We start from the raw sequence: 17,146 nt of genomic DNA on the forward strand, positions 1-17,146 counted from the left end.
TGGGGGCCTTCCTGCCATGTAATGAGAAGTGGCCCTAACCCGAAGGTTCTCAGTCAGAGGCAGCTCCTCACCCCTCCCCGGGGCGGTAGGGAGCGGGGAGGACACTTGGCCACACGTGGACACATTTTTCAGGGGGAGGGCGCTACTGGCATCTAGTGGGCAGAGGCCAGGGATGCTGCTGGGCCTCCGACGGTGCTCAGGAGAGCCCCCACCACAAAGACTTAGTTGGTCCCAAATGTCAGTAGTACCGAGATTTGCCACACCCACTCACTATTCCTGTCAGTGCTTGATTTTGAATTTTAAATCTTACCAGCCTGTTTTTTTTTTTAATGTTTGTTTATTTATTTTTGAGAGAGAAAGAGAGTGAGAGAGAGAACGAGCAGGGGAGAGGCAGAGAGAGAGGGAGACACAGAATCCGAGGCAGGCTCCAGGCTCCGAGCTGTCAGCACAGAGCGCGACACAGGGCTCGAACTCACGAACCGTGAGATCATGAGCCAAAGTTGGATGCTTAACCAACTGAGCCACCCAGGCACCCCTAAAATTTTTCTTTTTTATTTACTTATTTTTTAAATGCTTTTATTAATTTTGAGACAGAGACAGAGCATGAGCAGGGGAGGGGCAGAGAGAGACGGAGACACAGAATCCGAAACAGGCGCCAGGCTGTGAGCTGTCAGCACGGAGCCCGACACGGGGCTCAAACCCACAAACCATGAGATCATGACCTGAGCCGAAGTCAGACGCTTAACTGACTGAGCCACACAGGTGCCCCTAAATCTTACCAGCCTTGTGGCTGTGAAAATGTAAGTTGCAGAGCATTTGATGATAAAAATTTAGTTCTACATTTGCTGACATAAATAGGAGGATCATTGCATTCTCATCTAATGCTTAGAGTCATAATGTTTTAAGTGTTTTTTTTATTTTATTATATTTTTGTACTTCATTTAAACTGAAACGTGGAAAGATGCTGTTATATGACGACTTAGGAGTTCTACACCACGTGAATGGGTGAGGCATTGCCTGCTTTTATATTTATAGAGAAAGCCACGGGGTTTATTTTTCAAAACTCCAGAGGCCATGTTATATGAGCCCATGACTCCCTAACACAGGAAAGGGAGCTCTAAAGGCCAAAATAAATCCTGTGTAAGTGGGTGAAAATCAGAGTGTGTTAGAGATCGCATAGCCAGCCTGTATGTCTTCCTAAAATCTGTTGGAGGACCTAGTGTACATTGTAGAGAAGCTGTTTCCAACTTCTCAGTCTTGAAGATAATTAAATTTGTAAATCGATGTACAGATTAATTGGAAGTGTTGGCTTAAACCAAAGTCATTAGAAAAAGAGTACTGTTATGTCTCCAAGGCAGTCTGCTTGGAAATCTTGGGTGCATGAGCTTGCATTTTAGTCTGGAGAGGGGCGGAAGAATAGAAAAGGGAGATTGTACATTGTCTGGTCTTGGGACGCACACCGTCACAGCGAGAAGCAGCAGTGGTTTGCTGTTACTAGATTGGGCACTTTTAGGAAGACTTCCTCCTGGACAGGCAGAGAGAGATGTGTAAGCAAATACAGTGGCAAGTGCACAGAGTTTGAGAGAGGACTCCGTGGCCACTTGGGAGGCACACAGATGGTTTTGGAGGTAACCCCAAGGACCAAGGACTGGACGCCTTTCCTGTCACGTCAGCATCTGCCTTTGACGTGCACTTGAAGGCCCCGGCAAGCCATTAATTAACCCAGAAGGGCGGCTAAGCACAGAAAGGACCCTTTCTGAATGCCTCACCCGGGGATGTTTTTTATTCCGTGAAGAGCAGCATTATGTTTCTAGGAAGAGAGCCCCTCCTCTCTGTCCTCCCCACCCCGAAGCCTCATTTCCTTCTTAGAAGCGCAGAGTCTTTCTCATGCAGATTATTTCTGGAGACTCTGTGCCAGGTTTTAATTACGTTTTAATGAATGTGAAAACAGTTCATGTGCATAGGAGAAAATTTGGAAAATACAAAAAGCGCACTTAGAGAGATAAATCTAGCAAAATTCCACCCCCAGGACTAGATGTGAGACTCTTTTGGAGGGTTCTCTTCCATTTGTGTGTGTGGGCGCGTGCGTGCGCACGTGTGTATACAAAACAAAATTTATCATCGTGTGCATTTGAAACCTGCTGTTTTTGTCTCTAACTCTGCATCATGGATGTTTTCCCCAGTCATGAAGTATGTTCTTTTTCGGACTTCACCTCATTCCCCTGGTTTATTCCCGTATTTAAATGGTAGTATTGTTGGTCGTAACTCTGATAATAAAATAATAGTTGTTTGATTTGACGTATAGGTTTGGGCCATCTGAGTGCAAATAAGTAAATAACTGTGAGATGAGTGGAAAATCTTTTCTTTAGGTATCTTTTATTACTATGAAATAATATATACATACACTCACTGGTAAACGATGGTAAGTCTAGAAAGAAAGCGGTCAAGATGAAACCACTGTTCATGTTTTCACGTATCCCCCCCCCCCCCCGCCAACATTTTCCATGTGTGTATTTGCCTATAATTGGGGTCAAACCGTAAATGCCGTAATTCGTTGAACCCTCTTGTCATTGAACAGCGAAGTATTTCGACAGCTACACGTTGGCTTAATCACAGTCACGTGGGAGAAAGACGTAATGCAAAGTGATAAGACCAGTCCGTTTCATCTCCAAAATAAGCTGGTCCCCAAGCAGGTTTTAGAAAAGGATTGTATGTAAATGTTAATACGTGCATGAAAAATCTGGGGCACGTGCGTGGTGGGTCTGTCCGTGAAGCATCCGACTTTGGCTCAGGTCATGATTTCATGGTCCGTCAGTTCGAGCCCCATGTCAGGCTCGGTGCTGACAGCTCGGAGCCTGGAGCCTGGTTCCGATTGTGCGTCTCCCTCTCTCTGCCCCTCTCCTGCTCGTGCTCTGTCTCTCTCCCTGAAAAATAAACAAACATGAAAAAAAAAATTTTAACTAAAAAAAAATGTCCTCTTAAACTGACCACTGATTGTAAAATAAAAGTAAACCCAGTTCCCGTTTGAACGGAGGAAGACGTCCTGGGGGAAGCAGTCAGCAAGTTAAGACCCACTGCGTTGAAGCCAGAATGTCCACGAAGAAAGAGAGAAAGTGCCTTTTGGATGATGAGGTCGTTGCCAACAGGTTTTCTGGTGGCTCTGGCTCTTGGTCCTCGGGCTGCAGAGAGCAGGTCCCAGAGACCTGAGTCTTTTCCAGATTACTTGAACCCAATGGATTCTTCCAGCATCCACGCCAACAGGCTAATAGGGAACGAGAAATGACACAAGCTTTTCTTCCATCCCTGGAGAAAAAGGGATGCTTTAAAAGATTTTAAGAGACTATTTCATAATGGGGCAGATTGTTAACAGAGAAACGTTCCCCTGTAATGGTATCAGATTAGGACCTAATTTCCTCCTTTAATGCCTGTGTGCTTTGCTCTCTATCTGGGGACAAGGCCAGCTCCCACATAGGTCCCTTGTGGTCATATCTTCAAGGTAATCAAGTGGCAGTTCCAACTTGATGTTTGGGGCAGCCCTCTCCCTGCTAAATATAAACGAGACCCTTAAACGATATTTCTCTTGCGGCTGAACTTTGAACTAATTTGGGAAGGGAGCCGTGGTGAATAGGAGTTTCTGCCACCTTGCAGTCAAATTGCAGAATGAAGAAACTCGCCTTCGGTTTCTCGGAGGCTCTTCTGCCCAAATCGCTGCATGTGCTGGCATGCTTCCCTTCGCAGGCGCCACAGACATGCCATGGGCCACACTCTTGGGTCTCCACCGCTCCTGCCTCCACCGCTCTGGTCTGGGAGCAGCTCAACCAAGGAGTGCTGGGGCCTTCCCCGTGTGCTGAACAGCTCAGGTCAGCCAGTTAAGGGGCCTCATGTCACAACTGGGTCAGGCAAGAAAGTAAACACAACTGCCCTAATTAAGAACCCCTCTGTTTGGGGGGTTATTTTTTGCTTTGTTTTTCCATGTGTTTGAGGCCAAGGAGCTGTCCCAGGGCCCCCAAAGCTTTCTTTTATTCTAGAACTGGAGCGGTCGGAGAGCGTCCATGGGAGTTCTCAGAACTGGGGCTGGAAACGGATGCTGTTCCCGAACCGGTGAGGTGTTGAAAGTTGCCTTGTGTTGGGGCGCTTGGGTGGTTCAGTCAGTTAAGCGTCCGACTTCGGCTCAGGTCATGATCTCACTGTTTGTGAGTTCAAGCCCCGCGTTGGGCTCTGTAGTGACAGCTCAGAGCCTGGAGGCTGCTTCTGGTTCTGTGTCTCCTCCTCTCTCTGCCCCTCCCCTGCTTACACTCTTTCTCAAAAATAAATAAAAACATGAAAAATATTAAGAAAGAAAGAAAAAAGAAAGAGAGAGAGAGAGAGAAAGAGAGGAAGGAAGGAAGAAAGAAGAGAAAGAAAGAGGACAGAGAGAGAGAGAGAGAGAAAGAAAGAAAGAAAAGAAAGAAAAGAAAGAAAGACAGTCGTCTTGTATCTCCAACACATCCATGTTAGGAAAGGAATACACACTGTGAGGCCCCTGTGCATCGTGCTTTCTTCGACGGGTTTTAGAAGTTCCGCTTGCGGGTTTGGAGATCACCGATTAAGTGTTCCCAGGAGAGCAGCTCTGAGTCCATTTAGTGAGGGTGGGGTGTCCTGCCGATCCCTCCAGAAGGCCCATTTTGGTCACTCTTTGGGGATGCGCACAGTCAGCTGGATGGGAGGACGAGCTACCACATCCTGGATCTGTACTGTGCAGGAGGCCCTGCTCTGAGAAGTTACAGAAAAGCGTTTAACCCTCGCAGCCTCTTCCAGGCACAGGGGCTATTGCCATCCTCAGTTTGGAGATGAGAAACGGAGTCCCGTGACCTGGCCGCCAACCTGGAGCTAGAAAGCGATGGCATTATGATTAGAAATTGGAGTTTCTGGCTCTTAGCCACCAGGCCCCCTGGATCCTGCATGAATCCCATGCTTTGACCCTGACTTTATTGCAGCCAGCACAGACCTCATGCGCCCGCTAAAAGTGTTCTTCCAGAGTGGAGAGAGGACATAGGCCGGCTTCTACCCGACATAATAGACATCGATGGCGTTTCATAGACACCAGCTTATCACAGATGGTGGTCTTCCCGCGCTGGGTCTAGGGGAGCATTTGGTATATCATAAAAGGTCAAAATCCTTCTTGTATAGCAGCCCCCTCAGGCGCGCACACACACACACACACACACACACACACACACACATATATATATATACGGCTCCTGAGCAGCTTTTCTCTTCCTATTCCCATGTTTCTCCCCCGACCTCATCTTCATCAACAGGAATTGCGTTTCCCCTCTGCCAGACCTTCCCTTCTCAGAAGTTGGAGGCCCTCCATAATACTTTCGGGGGCTTAACTATTGGAGCCCTTCGTTGTTTGCTTAGATGTCTTACTAAATAGCTTAAAGACAGGTTGTGTGTGAATTTGTTTAATCCCTACTATTTCTAAACACCATACCTTGAATATGGTAGACACCCAGAACATTGTTCTATCACCCCTTCTTACACCATCTCCTTACACACAGAAAATGCCGGGCAGACCATTTGTGCGCGTTGTTGTTTGCAGCGGGATTTCGGTAAGTTCCGGTATAGGATCCAGTCATGCTTGTGTGACGTGAGCTGCTGCTTTGCAGTGTGAAGGCTTCCCGGCCTCTTCGCAGACCTTTCTTTCCCAGGAGGAGCACGTAGGAAACAACACACAGTGCTGACAGTTGAAGAAAGTGCACAGCAAGCGTTAGGGCTGAGATGTGATTCGCGATGTCACAAGGCCTCCGGAGACCATTCAGCCCCACCCCACCCCCGTGTGAAATGTGCCTTTACCTGTGTTCTCGCTTCAGATGTCTGAGTGTTTGATGGAGGGAGCCAGGGCGAGGTGAAGTCGGGGGGTTCGTTCCTTGGGGGATTGTTATTTCGGCAGAAGGACGAGTGGCGGGAAAGGCCTTGAAAACTGGCACACGTGGGCCACGCTGAATTGGCCCGGTGAGTGTGGAGCCCACAGCCTCCTCTGAGGGGCATGAGCATCCACGTGTGTCTGTCCTTCTGGAAAGCGGATGCGACGGGGTCACGAGGACCCACGAGAAATGACCTGTGGCCCCGGTGTGCTTTTTCTTCCCCTTAAAATCAAACTGGTGGTTTCAGACGGTTCCACTTTCGTGACCTTGAAGCATATTCGTTAAAAAGCTGGAGGAGTCCAGCTCACAAAGACAAACAGTGGACAGGAGAGTGGGTGCCAGGGACCAGGGGGAGGGGGAAATGTGGAGTGAGTGTTCAGTGGGGACAGAGTTCCGGTGTGGGAAGATGAGAAAGTTCTGGAGATGGATGGTGGGGATGGTTGCTCAACGGCGTGAATGTACTCAATGACCGTGAATTGTACGTCGGAAGGTTATGATAGTAAATTATATGTGGTGTATATTTTACCACATTAAAAACAGAAGAGCAGGAAATAGAGCTGAACCATTCGTGTAAATTGAACCTCTGTCGTCTGATACAGAGAACTCAGGCCGTCCTGTCCTTGAGTAGAAATTGTGGAAATGTAGAGCAGCTCATGTTAAGGAGTTCACAGCCTCGCCTTACCAGTCTTTTCCACCCGCAAGAGCCATTTCACGTTTAAGCGAAGGCAGGAATGGGGGACTTGAGAAATGGTATCACTACCATTGAAACTCCTACTGCCTAAGCCATCGCTTATGACTGGGTTTCGTAAAGAACAGGACAAGGGCTCCTTCCTTCCGTCTTCACTTATGGACGGCCTCAGAAAATGGCACCTGGGAAGGCGGGTGACAGGAGAGGCAGAATGTCCTTGCTGATACTGAAATCAGAAGTGTTGTGGGGCGCCTGGGTGGCGCAGTCGGTTGGGCGTCCGACTTCAGCCAGGTCACGATCTCGCGGTCCGTGAGTTCGAGCCCCGCGTCAGGCTCTGGGCTGACGGCTCAGAGCCTGGAGCCTGTTTCCGATTCTGTGTCTCCCTCTCTCTCTGCCCCTCCCCCGTTCATGCTCTGTCTCTCTCTGTCCCAAAAATAAAATAAAAAAAAAACGTTGAAAAAGAAAAAAAAAAAAAAAAAAAAAGAAGTGTTGTGTTGGCGGGGGCATCTGGGTGACCCAGTTGGTTGAGCATCCGACTTCGGCTCAGGTCGTGTTCTCGTGGTTCGCGGGTTCGAGCCCCACGTTAGGCTCTGTGCTGACAGCCTGGAGCCTGCTTTGGATTCTGTGTCTCCCTCTCTGCTCCTCCCCCACTCACACTGTGTCTCTCTTTCTCTCTCAAAAATAAATAAACATTTTTAAAACATAGAAAAAAAGGAAGAAACGTTGTGTTGGGAATGCATCCTTGTGTTCAGAGCCGGTGAACTTGAATACCTCTAGTACCTGAGCACTTTGTTATATGAAATTATACAGCAGAACTCGGGGAGCGGGGGGAGATCCATCATTTTATTCTAACATCCATTTGTGAGATTTAGATCTTGTCTTGGAGAACAGAGGATAGGTAAGTTCTTTCCCACCCTTATGAGTGGAAGTTGGTGAGGTTGGTCTAAAACAGTAACTTTTGGCCAGTGAATCTCAGCCATTTGCCCCGTGGAGTCAAAAAAAGTGAAGTGAACCCTTCAAAACAACCCCTACTGCCTTCACATTCATTGCTTGGAGGGGTGGCAACTAAGCACCCAGTTAATTGTTGGTTTCTCTTGATTTCAGTGTAATCAGACCCATTGATGAGTTGAAGTGGACCGAATATTGCTGCTAGGTTTATGGTCAGTTCAGAGAGTGTTCTCATGTTTGTATTGAATAGTCTAAGAATATATATGTACATTTTACTGGTTACTGTAAATTCTTTTTTTTTTTTCATTAGGTTTTAAAAGAAACATTTAATAGGGGCACCTGGGTGGCTCAGTTGGTTAAGTGTCTGACTTCGGCCTAGGTCATGATCTCGCTGTTCCCGAGTTTGAGCCCTGCATCAGGCTCTGTGCCGACAGCTCAGAGCCTGCTTCAGATTCTGTGTCTCTCTCTCTCTCTCTCTCTCTCTCTGCCCTTCCTGCATTTGCACTCTGTCTCTCTTTCTCAAAAATAAACATTAAAAAAAATGAAAGGAACAGTCATTTAATTTTTATACATTTATGTGTATGTGTGTGTGTGTGTGTGTATGTGTATATATATATATATATATATATATATACACACATATATATATATATATATAGAGAGAGAGAGAGAGAGAGAAAGAGGGCCTGTGTGAGCAAGGGAGGGACAGAGGGAATCCCAAGCAGGCTCCACACCATCAGCACAGAGCCCACCACAGGGCTCGAACTCACAAACCGTGCGATCGTGACCTGAGCCGAAACCAAGAGTCGGCTGCCCAGCTGATGGAGCCACCCAGGCAGGCGCCCCGAAGAAACAATCATTTAAAAGCTAGTAAGGTGTTCGGTTGTGTGTAGGGTAATTGATCCAGCTACTAGGATTTGTTTTTCTGTTGTTTTGCTTTTTTTAGAGAGAGAACGGGAGAGGGGCTGAGGGAGAGAGAATCTTGAGCAGGCCCCACATTCAGCTCAGACTCTGACACAAGGCTCAGTCCCGCAACCATGAGACCATAACCTGAGCCGCAATCGAGAGTTGGATGCTTAGGGGTGCCTGGGTGGCTCAGTCGGTTAAGCGTCCGACTTCGGCTCAGGTCACGATCTTGCGGTCCGTGAGTTCGAGCCCCGCATCGGGCTCTGGGCTGATGGCTCAGAGCCTGGAGCCTGCTTCCGATTCTGTGTCTCCCTCTCTCTCTGCCCCTCCCCCGTTCATGCTCTGTCTCTCTCTGTCTCAAAAATAAATAAAACGTTAAAAAAAAAAAAAAAAAGAGTTGGATGCCACCCAGCCGCCCCCAATTACTAGGGTTTTTGGGGTTGTTTTTTGTTTTTTGTCTTTTTTAATTAAACCGTGTAGCTCGGGTAGAGCAGTTGGGGGCACATAGGGCAAGTCTCCTCGGCCAAGTGACATTTCACCTGGTTCTCTTGCAGGCCACGGCTGGTTTCTGTTTTCTTGTCTCTGCTGCTTACAAGTCAAAAAGTCTTTAAAAAGTTAACAGTGTGTTGGGAAAGCCTTACCCTAACTTATCAATTTAGAGAGAAACATTGGCCCATGATAGGAAAGCTGACGATGGCACGTAAAGAGAAAGAGGAGCGGACCGACAGAAATTGCCCCCGGTCCCTGGTGTCTTATGGGTGTCGTGTCCCCTGCTCCACGGTCCTGTGCGGTCACATGTGCAGACACGTGTGTTTAGCAGACACTTGGGGCTGGGGAATGAGAACCAGCTTCTTGCAGCTGCATCATCTTGAAACACTTTCTCCACGGAAACCAAAAGAGATCCGACTGCTGAAGGAAGAAGTCTGCGTTTCACTGTCTAATGAAAATACCGGTGATCTTGTGGGAAGATTGGACGCAGCCTGTTAGAAAAAGCCCAGCTCTTAGGCTGCGTTTTCAGCGATCTCTTGTGGGGGCTTGGCCGCGTCCTTAAGCGACCTTAAGTGAGCTAGCGGCACACCGCGTACGACTCTGTCCGTGCGTTTTCATTTTCATTGCAAACACAACGTGCTGGTTTTTCTTCTCCAGAAGTGTTCTCGACCAGCAGCACTTTTGCAGTTCGGACCATTTGGCAGAGTCTGGAGACGTTTTTGATCGTCAGAACCATGGCGGGTGGGAGCTGGTGCTGGCATCTAGCGGGTGGAGGCCAGAGAGGACACTCGGCAGCCTCCGGTGCACAGCACAGCCCCATACAGAATCCTCTGGCTCCACATATCTAGAATGCTGACATTGAGAGCCTGATGATTAGATTTTGCTTCTTTCTTTTTTTTGGGGGGGGGGTGGGGGGAAGGGCAGAGAGAGAGAGAGAGAGAGAAAGAGAGCAACAGAGAGAGAGAAAGAATGTTAAGCAGCCTCCACGCTGGGTGTGGATCCCCGATACAGGGCTCAAGACCTCACGCCTGTGGGATGGTGACCTGAGCCAAAATTGAGGCTTGGGCGCTCAACTAACCGAGCCACCCAGGCGCCCCAGATTTTACTTATTTCTAAGCACCCAACGTGACAGAATAAACAACGACGTGACTCGGGGTGGTGTCTGAGTCATTTCACGCTGCTGTGGCAACATACAACAGATGGGGCAGCTTAAACGTCACATTTATTGCGCGCAGCTCTGGGAGCTAGAAGTCTGAGATCCAGGCACTGGGAGATTTGGGATCGGGTGAGGACCCACTTCCTGTTTCCTCCATGACATCTACTCATTGTGTCCTCACTTGGCAGAAGGATGAGAACTCTCTGGGGGTCTCTAACATATAAGGGCGCTAATCCCATTTGTGGGGGCCCCACCCTCATGACCTAATCACCTGCCAGTGGCCCCACCTTTGAGCACATAGTGAATTCGTCATTGTAACTGACTCATTACTGCCCCGCTCAACGTCAGCTCAGCATCAGCAAAAGTCCGTTCAGTGTCAGCCTTGTGTGGGGCACGATCTCGTTATTGTTTACATTGTCTCCCCTCAGTAATGTTTTTTGTTTCATGTGGTTATGCTCTGATCTCATAGTTTTTTATTTAGCTTCTCATATTTTCCTAATGCTGTCTTATGAGTGAATTTCCCAGAATTCAAACAAATCTCAGGACAGATCTGTATTTCGGCTGTCAGATTTTCTCTTCAGTACAGAATATCACCAAATTAACTTAACATAAGCATTTTTAAAAATTAACTTTTTTATTCATTTTTGAGAGACAGAGACAGAGTGCAAGGTGGGGGTGGGCAGAGAGAGGAGATCCAGAATCCAAAGCAGGCTCTGGGCTCTGAGCTATCAGCACAGAGCCTGACACAGGACTCGAACTCCTGAACCACGGGATCACAAGCTGAGCCGAAGTTGGACGCTCAACCGACTAAGCCACCCAGGCGCCCCAACATAAGCATTTTTTGAGTGGCAAAATTCTGGGAACTACAGTGAGAATTAGAATAACCCAAGAGGCAGTCATGTTGCTTGTCTTCTGCTGCCTGTTACCACGGGTGCAACAGCCAGAAACAACACATTGCTTATCCCGAGTCTAGGCACGCCTTTGCTGGGTCCTCTGCTCAGGGTCTCACAGGGCTGTGGACAGCCTGGTGGCTGGGCTGCATCTGCGTTTGGAGCTTGCCCGTCCCTCCATCCCGCCCCCAAGTTTCCACCTGCCTTCCAGCTATCCGGAGGTCTCTGCCAGACCAATGCAGTGAGCTCTGTGACAACATACGAAAGTTGGAGTTCCTCTTTGTCCATGCGCCAGCGTCCCGAGACGTGGCTTCTTCATAGAAATGACGTCAAGTGGACGTGCACACTTTATTCCTCATTCACGATTGGTTTACTTCTCCGTGCTACGGACGGGCCCATACGCAGAGCGACTATCAGCTTATCGCTTAAACTCGGCAAGTGAAGGGTATTTTCATTAATCATTTTTCTAGAACAACAGGTATGATCCAGTCAATGTGGTTACCTGCCCTAGGGGTGTTGACATGACTTCTAGTCTGCTCAGGCATCTTCTGTGTCTCTGGAAAAGCGTGTAGTGTTCTATCTGACCACGTCCATCAGAATGCACCTCAGGAACGCAGTCATGCTCATTACCAAGTACGTTGTCATGTACGCAGCACACACGTGATTTTTAGTGAATAAAAAGTTGGGCTTCGTGGGGCGCCTGGGGGGCTCAGTGGGTCTGACTCTTGGTTTCAGCTCAGGTCATGATCTCACAGTCCGTTGTGACACTGAGCCCCAAGTTGGGCTCTGTGCTGGCAGCACAGAATCTGCTTGGGCTTCTCGCTCGCTCGCTCGCTCTCAGTCTCTGCCCCTTCCTGTGTGCACGTGCTCTCTCTCTTCCTGTCTCTCTCACTCTCTCAAAATAAATAAGCATTAAAAAAATAAGTCGGGGGGCGCCTGGGTGGCTTGGTCGGTTAAGCGTCTGACTTTGGCTCAGGTCATGATCTCACGGTCCGTGAGTTTGAGCCCCGCGTCGGGCTCTGTGCTGACCGCTCAGAGCCTGGGGCCTGTTTCGGATTCTGTGTCTCCCTCTCTCTGCCCCTCCCCTGTTCATGCTCTCTCTCTGTCTCAAAAATAAATAAATGTTAAAAAAAAAAAAAATTAAAAAAAAAAATAAGTCAGATTTTGTTTCCATTATCTGTTGCCCCTGAATTTGTCCTCATCAGTGTGGTTTGTGCCTGACCCTCCCAGCCTTGTAAAATACACCAACGCTTTTTTCGTTTTTTTAATTTTTTGAAGCGTTCGTCCTGGATGCGTTTATATTGATATATGTTATTATAAAGTTATAATTACCTTCATGGTTATAACGTCACATCACGGGTGTTATTTCTTTAGTTGTCTCAGCGAGATGCAGTGACACAAGTACAGGCAGCGTTTCAACACTCTCTCTCCACTTTCTCCTGTCGTCTAACAGAGGGCGGCTCCCGCATCGTAAAGACCTCGTCTCCGCGAGGTGAGGCTAAGATGAGCATAACCAGCGACGAGGTGAACTTCCTGGTGTATCGCTACCTCCAGGAGTCAGGTAAGAGGCTCGGGTGTCTGTCAGCAGGGGAGTCCTCTTCAACATGCCACGTGCAAGTCCACCAACCGTTGGGCCGGAAAACCAGGCCGTTGGAAAAGAAGAGCAAACAAACGACGCTCTTATTAAGAGAGTTGAAAAAGAGGAGGCTCCGGGGCCGCCCCGTTCCGGGGATGGGCTGGGGAGCGCGCTCTTTTCTTCCCTTGATATTTCTGTCCGGATGAGATCAGATCGGAGTTAAGGTCCAGAGCAGTTGGGATGGACGTCGAGAGTGGGGTAGCGGAGGGAGCAGCGGCTCTTGGCTTCCCGCACGGTGAGGGCGTTTGTGGACTAGTCTGTCGTCACGATGTGTCTGTCTATGAACCTCTCAGACTTGGAACCAGTGATCTGTTGAGCCCCTGAACCACTCCCCCAAATGGACCGTTGTCAGTTTCCCAAAACGTAGGAGTAGTTCCGGTTTCTTCCAGCACTTCTGATTATGACCAAGATATTCCTCGGCGGTAAGCAAAGACCAGGGCAGATACGTGTTCCCCGCGGACACAGTGGACCTTGTGAGTAGCGTCTGCTATCCTCCGGGAGTGGGGGAGGGGCTGACAAGCACCCGAGGCCCGGGGTCTGGCCTGGCTTTGTCACAGGCCAGCCACAGTCCTCTGAGGAGCCCTGTGATGCCTCAGAGCGTGGATCCCCCCCATTCCTCGATGTCGCAGATGCCCCACACAGCGGAGCCTCACCACAGTGTCGTGGGTTGCTTGTGGGTGCTTTTTTGAATTCTCAAGAGTCTGAATTCTTCTTAAATTCACGTTATTAGGTTTTTAATGAATTTCTAAAAATGAACATTGTCTTCCGAACTTTAAAATATTTCATTCGAGACGTACACGACGACGTTAGTAGAGGACGTCCTACCCCTTCCGGTACGCGAGTTGGCGCCTGTGTGCGACTCTCCTCTGTCGTCCCCTCTCTCTCTTCAGTGGTAACTGCCCCTCCTGGTTTTTGCACTTGCTATGTCTGCGATGGCTTCCTAAGCAGTGGGCGTACAGATGTATTAGTTTGCCCCGGCTGCTGTAACAAAGTACCACGGACCGGGGCGGCTTGAACAGAAATACGTTGTCTCACGTTTCTGGGGAACCAAAGTCCAAAATCAGGGTGTGGGCAGCCTTGGTTCCTTCTGAAGCCGCTGAGGGAGTCTGTTCCATGCCTGTCTCCCAGCTTCCGGTGGTTTGCTGGCCCTCTTTGCCTTTGTCGTCACACGGCCTCTCCCTGTGTGCCTCCACCCCTGTCCAAATTGGTCAGATTTCTCCTTTCTGTAAATCTTCCTTCCGAGATTCTCTCCTTTTGGAAACAGCCATCCTGGATTGGGGCCTCCCTGTAGTCCAATAAAAACCCATCTTAGCATAACATCTGCAGCGACCGTGTTTCCGGATAAGGTCACTTTCTGAGGTGGACCGGGGCTTAGGACTAACTTAGGAATTTGGGGCAGGATCAGTTCAGCCCCTAACTCTTGTTTTTGCACGTGTTTGAGCCTTTTACACTTGATATCCTATCGTTTATGTTCCACAACTTGGTCTTTCAAGACGGAAACCAGTTCCCGAGCCTCCACCTTCCAAAGACACACGGACAAGAGTGAGGGGCAAGCAGCATGTGAGCCCCTGGGTCCTGGCTCTTCCTCAGTCAGCCTGCAAGGTGTGGCGTCCAGACCACGTGGCTCGGGCTCTGAGCCTTGAACAAGTTATTTACCCCCACGAGCGTCCCCTTCCCGTGCAAAAATGGTTAACCTGGGCCACAGTACTGGAGTTCACTGGACACGTGGCATCATAGAACAAACCCCTCTCCCCGTCCAAGCCTGGATATCTGTGCCTGGGGACCCCAGCTAGCACTTTCCACGGAAGGTGCACACTCTTTCTCCGTGTAGATTGGGTCACTTGGAGTAGCTGGTCCCAGGCATAGTGTGACAGAAATTGATAAAACGTGTATGACCTCAGCCCCGGGGATTGGGGAAGTCACTAGCACCGATCTCCTACCTTATTGTGGGACATTGCTCACCTGAGCACAGGTGCTCTCCTGTGACACAGCAGATACACTCTCAGAGCCTTGTGCTTCCCTGTCGACTTCCAGCATTGAATTCTGAATTCGAGATGCCTTTCTTTGTGTGTGTTTTTTTTTTAAATTTTTAATGTATATTTCTTTTTGAGAGAGAGAGAGAGCATGAGAAGGGGAGGGGCAGAGAAAAGGAGACACAGAATCCGAAGCAGACTCCAGGCTCTGAGCTGTCAGCACAGAGCCCAACGCGGGGCTCAAGTCCATGAACTGGGAGATCATGACCTGAGCCGAAGTCGGATGCTCAACCGACTGAGCCACCCGGGCGCCCCCAAGATGTCTTTCTTTTAAAACCCCTCTGCACGAAGATACAGTCAGAATATGTGGTAAAATCTCGAGCTGAACTTCAGGAGAATAAACAGTGTGGGAGAGATACCTAAGTGTGGCCCGGAGCGAGGGTTCTGGGTCGGCTGGTCCCTGGGGCCCGAGGCACCCCAGCAAGAGAGCTGCTGGCCTCTTTGCATAAACACGGAAACCATCCCTGCCCCAGAAAGGCCACACTTCCTTTTCATGTGTGTGTTTACATGCGGCTCCTGTTTGTGGCTAAAGCTTCCGTAACCAGGCAACTGAGGAAGGGAGTTGGGGGACGGGATGGATAGGATATCACTGGGGTGGATTTTATGTCACAACTGTGAACGCCTGTCCTCTCTGTCACAATCCTTACCGACCGTCCCACATGTCGCGTGGGTATTTAAGAAAGCCATGCTTGAGCTTCGTGACCACAAGGCCTGGACTTGACCCGAGTCCTCCCATAAGGACAAGTTCAAAAGCAGGGAGAGAAGAAATGCCACATTCAAGTGTTCCTTTTGGGGTCATTCTATATGTTCATTTCAAATCCTAAATATTTGATGAAGCACGTCTTGATTGAGCGCCCATCAAATGCAGAGAGCACCTTCTCAACCTTTCAGTGTCTCCTTTCTAGCTGCAGAATCGGGGTTGGGGCGTTGGGGGTGCCTGGTGGTTCAGCCGGTCGAGCATCTGACTTCGGCTCAGGTCACGATCTCATGGTTTGTGGGTTCAAGCCCCACGTCAGGCTCTGTGCTGGCAGCGTAGAGCCTGCTTCAGATTCTCTGTCTCCTTCTCTCTCTGCCCCTCCCCTGCTCATGTTCGTTCTTTCTCAAAAATAAGTAAACATTAAAACGGGGGGGTTGGGGAGAAAACACACCCCTTGAGCATACGTCTCCTTCAGGCATCTCTGCTCTCCCCCACGTACCTCCAGCAACTCAAAAATAAGTCCTGTGTGAACATAGGTGACTCATTCCTCCACACCTACCCATCCAGCTTTCCCTGCCAGAAGACTCCAGGAGGTTCTCTGTGTCCGAGAACCCCTCTCGTGCAGCAGGGTCCCATCCTTAGGCCTTGTGTGGAAGAAGGCGGGTGCAGGGGAGGGAGGGAGGAGGTGGTCAGGGGATGGCTTTGCAGTGAGGTAGACAGCTAGTTCTCTCGTCTGTGTGCTCTTAGCCTCACTGCACGGGGACAGACCCACCCGGTTCCAGCCCACCTTCATGGGTGCAGTGAGGGACAAGTTCCCAGAACCACGGTTGCTCCTAGTCCTGGCCACCTGAGCTACAGGGGAGAGCCCGCCTTCTCTGTGCCGAGCCAGTGGACAGAGTTCCTGGCCCTCCTGTCTCCAGCAGCTTCTGTCCTGGATCCTCTGTATCGGTGAGGATGCTGTGAATCCCCAAAGGAATATTTGTCTCCCCGATGGCAGGAAGGCAGCGTATTGAAGATGATCCCTTCCTTGTTGTGAGGATCCAGGTCACGTGACTTCAGACTTGGGAAAGAGTCCCCGAATGGGCTTACCTCATTTGTCTGCCCACGAGCGGCAGAATTGAGATCCTCTTAGATCTTCCCTGGCCCTCGCCTGGAAGTGAGGAGGTGGATTCCAGACCCAGGGGAATGTCCCACGACCGTCAAGGCAGACGGAGATGCCTTGTTACCGTCGTTAGTTGTCTGAAGCAGGGGCCTTGCCCAGAAAAGGAGTCAGTAGATACTCTTGGTTTGTGACATCTCACGGTAGTGGCTTCTGGGCTCCCTGAGGGACGAAAATGCTGGTTGGTAAGCAAGGCTTTTATTTATTTATTTTTTTTTAATTTTTCTTTTTAAATGTTTATTTTTGGAAGAGAGAGAGAATGTGAGAAGGGGAGGGGCAGAGAGAAGGAGACCGAGAATCCCCAACAGGCTCCTTGCTGTCAGCGAGCTGTGAGTGCAGAGCCCGACTCGGGGCTCGAACCTGTGAACCGCGAGATCGTGACGTGAGCCAAAAGCAAGACTGAGACGCTTCGCCAAGTGAAGCGTTTCACCAAGTGAAGCGTACCTCCTCAGTCAGGAGGGCTTTTAAGTTAAGCAGTGAGAAACGTGAATTGTCAGCCACAGCACCCAAGTGGCCAGGGTAGCTTTTGCCTGAGTTACGGCAGTCCCGCTTCGAGGGGTAAGACTCCGCCGGCCTCTGCCTCGTGGGGGTTAATCGTGCGGTCACTCTTGCTGTCTGGGCCATTGTTAGAGACA

At 49.4% G+C, this 17,146-nt stretch overlaps 1 protein-coding gene across 5 annotated transcripts in view; it reads left to right on the forward strand.

Annotated features, from left to right (window-relative positions):
- Positions 1-17,146, forward strand: part of TBL1X (transducin beta like 1 X-linked) — a 242,848-nt gene that overhangs the window by 173,633 nt on the left and 52,069 nt on the right. For 4 of the 5 annotated variants that reach the window (XM_045472429.1, XM_045472431.1, XM_045472427.1 and 1 more), the window contains one exon: positions 12,440-12,547. In XM_045472429.1, coding sequence (XP_045328385.1) covers positions 12,490-12,547 — 58 coding nt within the window. In that variant the 5' untranslated portion in view covers positions 12,440-12,489. Of the gene's footprint in view, positions 1-7,701; positions 7,758-12,439; positions 12,548-17,146 lie in introns of all 5 variants that reach the window. The other variant, XM_045472432.1, reaches the window with a different exon arrangement.

This window comes from Leopardus geoffroyi, chromosome X, assembly GCF_018350155.1.
Source record: "Leopardus geoffroyi isolate Oge1 chromosome X, O.geoffroyi_Oge1_pat1.0, whole genome shotgun sequence".
NCBI classification, from domain to species: Eukaryota; Metazoa; Chordata; class Mammalia; order Carnivora; family Felidae; genus Leopardus; species Leopardus geoffroyi.